The 8675-nt window shown below is 45.4% G+C and overlaps 1 protein-coding gene across 5 annotated transcripts in view; it reads left to right on the top strand.

The window, feature by feature from the left end:
* The first annotated feature begins 1042 nt into the window (after nucleotides 1-1042).
* The window catches only part of GRIA3 (glutamate ionotropic receptor AMPA type subunit 3), a 199442-nt gene continuing 191809 nt past the window's right edge, over nucleotides 1043-8675 (top strand). For all 5 annotated transcript variants that reach the window (XM_063141934.1, XM_063141933.1, XM_063141931.1 and 2 more), the window contains exons 1-2: nucleotides 1043-1212; nucleotides 3827-3985. In XM_063141934.1, coding sequence (XP_062998004.1) covers nucleotides 1122-1212; nucleotides 3827-3985 — 250 coding nt within the window. In that variant the 5' untranslated portion in view covers nucleotides 1043-1121. The remainder of the gene's footprint in view (nucleotides 1213-3826; nucleotides 3986-8675) is intronic.

Raw genomic sequence — 8675 nt, 5'->3', positions numbered from 1 at the left:
ATGGAGCTGATCCCCTCTACTCTACCCTATCCTCCTACCACCACCACCCCACAAACGTGCACAGAGAATGACAACGGTTGGTGGCTTTACCCAGGGGGAAAAGTCGCATTGTGCCCAAGTCCATTTGCACAGGACTGCAGCTCGATCCAGTGCAGGCTCGCCCAGAAATAAGCCACACGGTGTGTTCAGTGGGCTTGCTCCTACGACGGCTCTCAGCTTTAAAACCACAAGAGCCTTGGCTCTCCCAACACATACCACCCTCTCAGCAGGGTGGACCCTCTCCGTCCACCCTTCCACGGAAGCAGCTTCTTCTTCTTCTTCTTCTTCTTCTTCTTCTTCTTCTTCTTCTTCTTCTTCTTCTTCTTCTTCTTCTTCCATTATCTGTCTCTTCTCTCTTCTCCATTATCCCTTTTCACCTTCCTTCCAAGCACCAGCCCTCCTTTCCCTTATCCCTCCCTTCGGAGTGCTGTGTGTGTGCACGCGCGCGCGAGCGCGCGCTCCTCTTCTCCCCCCCCCCCCCGCTCCCCAGCCATCCAAGAGAGACGCGCACGCAGAGCGAGAAAGAGGCAATGCAGCTTTAAAGGGGACCAGTTGTCGCGGCTTTAAAGGGAAGTCCACGTGAGCTTCGCTTGGGTTTCCATTGATTGCATCGCTTGGCGTTGCTGCCGCCGCCGCCGCTCCTGAAATTGACACACAGGCGCCGGCTTTTGCTGCAGTTTGCGGAGAGGTGAAGGAAGGGGATGAGCCGCGGCGTCGAGGCGGCGGCGACAGAGACCGATGAAGTTTGAGCCTTAAGCCCCCGCGTGGCCCGATCGCGGGGAGACTCGTTTCTTTGGGGAAGGCGACCGTCGCTTCGCTCGCCCCACCATCTTTGCGTAGAGGAGGAGGAGGAGGAGGAAGAGGAAGAGGGGGGGGCTAGAAGTCCTGCGCTGCAAAGCCCCGGCGCCTCTCTAAGCCAATGAGCCCTTCCAGGTTGGGGTAAAGAAGAGGAAGAAAGGGGGAAAGAGGAGGGAAAGCGGGGATCCCACCAACGCGACGCTGTTGCTCCGATGCCCGTCTGGTCAGTTTCGTTCCAGGAATTGAGCTGCAGAGACTGACGGAGAAACCGACCAACGCGAAATATGGGGCAGCTGGCGCCTCCAACTCTTCTCTTGCTTCTGGTGGGGCTTCTGGGAGAGTCGCGAGGAGGCTTTCCGAACACCATCAGTATAGGTAAGGATGATCAGGTCTCTTTTCATTTTTTTTAGCCCCAAAGAGCCCACCCCCACCCTTCCTCACTCTAAAGAGAAGAGCTTCGGTGTTCTATTGAGGAAGGATGGAAGAATCGCAAAGGAGTGGTGGTGGTGGTCTGCCTCTTCATCATAAACTCGGTTATCCAGCTAACACCACCACCACCCACCCACCCACACTTTCGTTCTGGATTTTTAATCACTCCTGGGCAGGCACACTGCAAAGACCAACTGGCCAAAAGTAGTTGCTATTATTAATTAATTAATTAATTAAACATTATTATTATTAATGATGGAGGGGTGCATAATGGATGGGGGAGTTGGAACAGAAATCAAGCATCATAATTAATTAGCCATATTATTAGTACCATTATAAGGACTTTGGAGCTCTACCATGTGTCCCCAATCCTTACTTTTAATGCTGCTGTCATTTATAAACCCTCACCCCAACTGAACTAAAGAACCAAACTTCCACTAATTTCCTAAACCGCATGTATTGTTGCTACCATTTCCAATTCTGCTAGACCCAATGCCAAAAAACTTCCTCCCTCTCTCTCTCTCTCTCTCTCTCTCTTTAACAGCATTGGCATGTCCTCGTTTGCTTAATACGAGTATCTGGGCATGTAAATATTCTTCTTAATGGACCACATTCTGTATCTTAAAATGGGAGGCTGTACGAAGAACATAAGAATGCAGGATCAGATCCAGGGTCCAACTAGTCTAGCACTCTATTCACACAGTGGCCAAACAGCTGTCGGCCAGAGACTAACCAAGCAGGATATGGTGCAACAGCACCCTCCCGCCCATGTTCCCCAGCAACTGGTGCACACAGGTTTACTGCCTCAGATGCTGGAGGTAGCAGTGCATAAGCCTTGCCTAGTTTGTGGGGAAAACTCGGGGCTAATAAGACCAAACCTCTGGAAATGGCACATGAATCCTTGGGGTATCTTCTCTCTCTCTCTCTCTCTCTCTCTCTCTCTCTCTCAATCGGGCAGGCATGGGCTACAGAGCGGACAAACCCGAGGAGAGTGCAGGCGGATGGTTAAAATAATCAATGCCTCCTCTGGCTGCATATGTCATCAGATGGGTACTGCATCAATTGTATTCCTCTCTCTCTCTCTCTCTCTCTTTGGCTGTTCCATGAGTAGGAGTGTAAAAATTTCCCTCCCACTCAGGTTCTTCTGGGGCTCTGAGATATGCCAAGCCATGTTTAAAAATAGCATTTTATTCATTTAGCATAAGGCGTCCTACCTCTCTGGGGTTTTTTTGTGGGGTTTTTTTTTTTTGGTAGCTACATCCATTCTTACATGCTGCAGAGGGACAAGGCAAAGGGAGGGGGGTAACGGTGCTGCTTCACCTAAGGCATGCTGCCAGGAAGGTGGGGGGAGGATTGACATAAAATGCACACAAATAAAGCAAAAGAAGAAGTTTTCATTTTCTAGCATCTTTCCCCCCTTTTCTTTAAAGCAATTTAAAGATCCAGGACAGCCTGCAGGGAAATTCTGGCACAGAGCCATTTAAAAGCTTCACCTGTGTGCATAACCTGTGTCTGATATGGGCTGCTTGGGGTGAGCAGCAGGAGGACGGTGTCCCAAAAATGTAGAGAGTGTTAATCTTTTCAATCCATACTTGGACTGACACTGAAACACTTCCTGCTCCTATTCGATCCATGGTTCTGATCCTATGAATATTTGAGCTTCACTGGCATTTAGGAGGAAGCACGTCCCATTGAGTTTGGTGGGGCTTACTCTCAAATAACTATGCATAGGGTTGTTGCAGCCCCTTGTGTTTTGCAAGCCAAAGCTTTGGCCCTGAGTGCACTTAGGCTGCAGTTCTCTACACACTTACCTTGGAATAAGGACCATTGAACTCAATGGGATTTGCTTCTGGGTAGAGGTGTAGGATTGCACTGCTCAAGTCCTATCCAATCCTGTCCATGCCTGCTTTGATGTAAGTTCTCAGTGAGATGTCCTCTCTATGCATTTACCTGGGAGTAAGTGCCATTGGACACCATGACTCTTGCTTTAGAGCAGCAATGTGCCTGATTAAATTTATGTCTGAGTAAATATGCTCTGGATCCTGCTGGTAGCCACCTGTATATAAATGTATGTGCATGATGTGTATATAAATACAGTATGTAGATTATATGTGTATATAATGTGGACTGCAGTCCCCCCTGTGGTTGGGAGTAAACCCCACTGTACTCTGTGGGGCTAGCTTCAGAGGAAGCGTAGGTAGGATTGGGTCATACGAGGGATATTTGTAGCCCAATCCTATCCATATTTATTGGGAAGTCCCACTGATTTTCAATGAGGCTTTCTTCCAGGTAAGTGTGCGCAGGACTAGAGCCTTGCAATGTTTGTTTGTTTTAAAAAAGGAAGTGTGTGTATGTTGAACATAAGCCCTGGTTGTAAGCAGCATTATATATGTGAATCTGTTGCTTTAGATCCAGAGTCTGGCACTGTTGCTACATACATTGGCTGGCTGATCATAAATGCCTCTAACTGCATATCCCTGACATATATAAGAAGTATAATTTGATCCCCACACAGAGAGAGGCACAGATAGAAATGATATACATTTTTTCTCCATTATAGGAGGACTTTTCATGAGAAACACAGTCCAGGAGCACAGTGCGTTCCGATTTGCTGTACAGTTATACAACACAAACCAAAATTTCACCGAGAAACCTTTCCACTTGAACTATCACGTTGACCATCTGGATTCCTCCAACAGTTTTTCAGTAACAAATGCATGTAAGTAGCTAGCTGAATTTTTCTTACTACAGCAGGTGGCGGCGGTTTACAGACCCATTTTCTTTCTCTCCACCCCCCCTCCCTCCCTACATCCCTCCCTTTACCCTAATAAGCTGTCGGAGCTGCAGTTCATTTTTGGTGAACTAATATCGCAACAGCCCTGCCAAAGGAGAACTTAATTTGTCTTGCAGTGCTTCCTGCATGCCAATTACAGTTAACAAAAGGCTTGATTCTTATTATGTAAATATGGGCTGGTTTGTGGCTTTTCCAAATCTGATGGAAGCGGTTCAGAGTAAGTAAAAAAAAAAAAAAGACTTGTTTCTGTGTGTCTGTTTTGACGGGGATTCTAGTGGATATTTAGCAATAGCTTGGATAGCAGTGTGTGTGTGGAGGGGTGGGGAATCATTTCACAAATAATGTCTCACAGGAGCAAACACGTAAAGGATGCTTTTTCAAGTGACCTTGAGGTGGCAGAGGGAAATAGGATTACTGGCCTTTCCCAGCTTTAAAATAGCCTTTCATCTCACAGAGAACGTCTTGGTAAAAACCAATGAGACTATGCAAACTGATGGATGCCCGAGGAACTGGAGGGCAGGCAGAGAAATGGTGTAGGAAGCCTGACAGTCTGGAAAAAAGAAAGAAAAAATAGCACTGCAAATGCATGTGTGGTTTTCTAAGCTACTGATGCTTTATGAGAGAGAGAGAGAGAGAGAGAGAGAGAGAGAGAGAAAAGAAGGAGGGAAGGGGGACAATCAAAACAGAAGGAATGTAGTGTGATTAAGGAAAACAAACCAGTCTGCATTTTGTACGTTGCAGCAAGACCTCTTCAGAGGCCTGCCCTACTATTTGGACATCTCTTTTAGTTTGGGAAGTGGGATGGAGTTGACAGCCCAAAAGCATCCCTAGCTGTGATCTAAAATGGCCTTAATCCAAAAGCCAAGGAAATTATTTAGGAAGGCGAGAAAGGGGGAGCTGTTCAGTTCCTGTGCACAGGATGCATTGTTAGCTTGCAGTGTCAGAGTTGAATTCATATTTATTTTATTACATTTGTCCATCATGGAACTCAATGGTTCTCAGATAGTTCTCCCTCCCAATGGTTCTCCCTCCAAGCTCTGACCAGACTGCTTTACTTGCTTAGCTTCATCAAGCTGACTGCCTCATGTGCCTTCAGACCATGCCTGAACACACCCTATGGCCCTGGTCACCAACTAATTAGCCACTGGTCCATTTCAAAGTGTGAATCGGGGAGGTGATGAGCCAAGGCCCCAATTTATGTTCCTTCTAAACATTACAATAATGTTTCATTTATATACTGTCCTTCCTCTAACAACCCTCTCAGAAAGGCTAAGGCTGAGAAATGATGACTTGACCCAAGGTTACCCAGTCAACATCATGGCCAAGTGATGCTTTGAACTTGTATCTTCCTAGTCCAAGTTCAGCCCTCTATGCTACACCAGCTTTCCCTACGCTGCCTGGGAATGATGGGAGTTGTAGTCCAACACCTATGGAGGGCCCCATGGTGAGGAAAAGCAGCACTAAACCATGATGGGTTTTTTTGCCATGCCATCAAGTACATTTCCTACATGCACTATTCCTCTGTCTTTTTCTCTTCTTCTTAGGTTCTTCCGGTATCTCTACCCTACAGATATATATATATATTGCTGCCAAGCAAGCAACTCAGTTTGTTATCATGATAGCATTTGTATTAAACTTTTCTCCTAGATCTTTTAACTTCACTATTGGTGGCTGGGTGAGAGGGAAGGAGAAAAAATAACAAGAACTTCTAGCAAGACATTTTAAGGAATACCTGTGTTATTGGGTAGTGAGTTTGAGAGCTAGTCTAACTTTAAGGAAAACTTTCTGTAGAGCACAGTCTTCTATTGCTTTTGCGAACATTTCCAATTGGTTTGTGTTTTGCTTTGTGTAGGGCAGAGGTGCATAACCTGCAGGCCACAAATGTTCCCCAAGCATTCCTGTAGGATATAGGCTCTTCCAAAGTTTAAACAATGCTTCTTTAATCCAGTTGAAACTTGCATTGTGACAATCCATCACCCCACACCCCTAAACCACTGTAACAGTGACTTTTAACAGCAGCTTGAGTTATGGGCATTAGTAGGGGATCCTGATTTTATCTCCATGCTATTTGGAAAGCTTTGCTCATTCTTTCAACTTTTAAAAACTGCTAAATGCACAAGAGCAGGCCAGACAGTTGGCAACCCTAGTTCATTTTTTTTAGTACCCCCTTCCATGTCTATCTATATTTGAGGTTTTCCTTTACTAAGCCTGTCCAGCCACAGCAGATTTCTGAGTAGTAATCCTTAATGAATGTAATCCCTTCAAGGGACTCTATCTCATACATAGTTTCCTTTAAATATCAATTATATGGTTTTAAACGAAAAGTATTATATTTCTCTGATAATTGGCGATTAACTTTTTTGTTTTGTTTTTAATGGTGTTGTTTCTTGGATCACACAAAGATTACTAGCAGGGATGGTCTGAGATGCTTGGGTATCCAAGATGGAAAACCTCCGCTGACCCTGCTTCCCATGGTTAAAACAAAACAACAACAAACATATTGGTGAAATGATTGATAGCTTGATAGTCTTTTGTGGCATACGAAATCTGACTTGGCTGCTTTATTCTGTTGAGGAACTTAAAAAGTGCCCTATTGGGCTACATCAAAAGGACAAGCCATAGATCAGTGTGATAGAGCACATGCTTTGCATACAGAAGGTCCGAGGTTCACTCCCAAGCTTCTCCAGGTAGGGCTGGGAAATAATTTTGCCTGGAGATTCACCACCAATCAGTGTGGACAATACTGGACTGGATGGACCAGTGGTCTGACTCAGGGGCACAGGAAGCTGCCTTATCCTATGTCCACCTAACCAAGCCTTCCTCATTGGCCTAATGCCCACCAGTTGCTTTGGACTACAATTTTCAGCAGTCCTGAACATAGCTCATGTTGCCAGGGACTGATGGGAGTTGTAGTCCAAAACATCTGGAGGTCCCCAAGTTGGGTAAGGTTGTCCTAGTCCCATCCTCCTCATTGTATACTAATAAGAAACGTAGGTAGTGAGTTATGATAGCTATGTAGCCAGAATGGGGCTACCAAGAAACAAGAAGGGGGTTCTGGTGTGCTTGCAGGAACCCCAAAGTTTGCAGAAGTAGAAGAAAACCTTTAGTGGGCGTGGGAAACCTAAAGGGGCACCTCCTTAAGAACAGCCTGGTGAAGACTGAGAGGCCACAGAATGGGGTGTGTGTGTGAGAGAGAATGGAGTACCCTGAAGAAGCCATGGCTGGCTGAAACAGTGGACAAGAGCTCTCCACTGCAGCATTCTGTTGCAGATTCCACCCTACTTCTTACTGCAATCAGCCTCATGCCTTTTAGGAAGCCCCGCGACTAGAGCACAAAGGTGCTCACTTTCCACCACCACCCCACTGCTGTTTAGTGGCACATTCCCTCTGAACCTCGAGGTTTCACTTAGCCAATGTTGCTAATGGCCACTGATAGTCACCTCATCCCCAAATTTGTCAAATCCTCTTTAAAGCTACTTATTCCAGTGGCCATTTAGGCCTGGGATTTCATACATTGAATTGTGCTTGGGGAGAAGCATGACATTCTTTTGTGTCTCTCCAGGGTTCTACCCACAACTGATTTGGAATCGTTGCTGAGTTAGAATATATGCTCGGGAGCCTGCCCCATATTATGTTAGCCGTCATAAGACCTTCCTATCTCATCCTTGGTCCAACTAAACAAATAGTTTAGTTGGACCAAGGATGTGACAGCCCAGATAGATGCAACCGCCAGGAGTGCCTACTATCAGCTTTGGCTGATACGCCAGCTGCGCCCCTTCCTAGAGTTGGAAGACCTAAAGATGGTAGTGCACACGCTGGTAACTTTGAGGCTCAACTTCTGCAATGTGCTCTACACAGGGCTACCTTTGTGCCTAGTCTGGAAACTTCAACTAGTTCAAAATATGGCAGCCAGGCTGGTCACTGGTACACCTAGCCATGACCATATTACACCAACTTTAAAATTGCCACCCTGGCTGCCAATTAGTTTCCGGGCGAAGTATAAACTGTTGGTTATTACCTTTAAAGCCCTACATGGTTTGGGTCCAAGCTACCTGCGGGATCGCCTTCTCCAGTACAATCCGCCCCACACACTCAGGTCCTCTGGGAAGAATTTACTTCAGTCAGCCAAAAGTAGGCTGACAGCCATTACCCAGAGGATCTTCTCTTCTGCCTGCTGAGAGTGATCACCCAGCTTAATAGTCTTTTTGAATTTTAAAAAAGCTGTAAAAATGGATCTGTTCCAGCAGGCCTGCCCAGTCAAATTTTAAACTGTCTTAAAAGATTCTAGGATTTTAATAATGTATTGGTTTTATGTTTTTAATCAGTTTTATGTATTTTATATTTTTGTATAAAATACAAAACTCCCCGCCTCGATCCAGAGGGAGAGGTGGGTAAGAAATTATTATTATTATTATTATTATTATTATTATTATTATTATTATTATTATTATTGTTATTATTACACAGGGAGTGTCAAGGCATATCTCCCCCACTGCTGCTGCCACTGCCCCAAAGTGTATATTTCACATCACTTGGGCTGCAGTCCTGTTGCACACTTTTCTAGAAGTAAGCTCAATTGAATAGAATGGGACTTAGTTTTGAGTACACACAGGGT

Source organism: Elgaria multicarinata, chromosome 15, assembly GCF_023053635.1.
Source record: "Elgaria multicarinata webbii isolate HBS135686 ecotype San Diego chromosome 15, rElgMul1.1.pri, whole genome shotgun sequence".
NCBI classification, from domain to species: Eukaryota; Metazoa; Chordata; class Lepidosauria; order Squamata; family Anguidae; genus Elgaria; species Elgaria multicarinata.
Note: the sequence above shows the minus strand (reverse complement) of the source record. Positions and strands in the feature narration are given on the sequence as shown.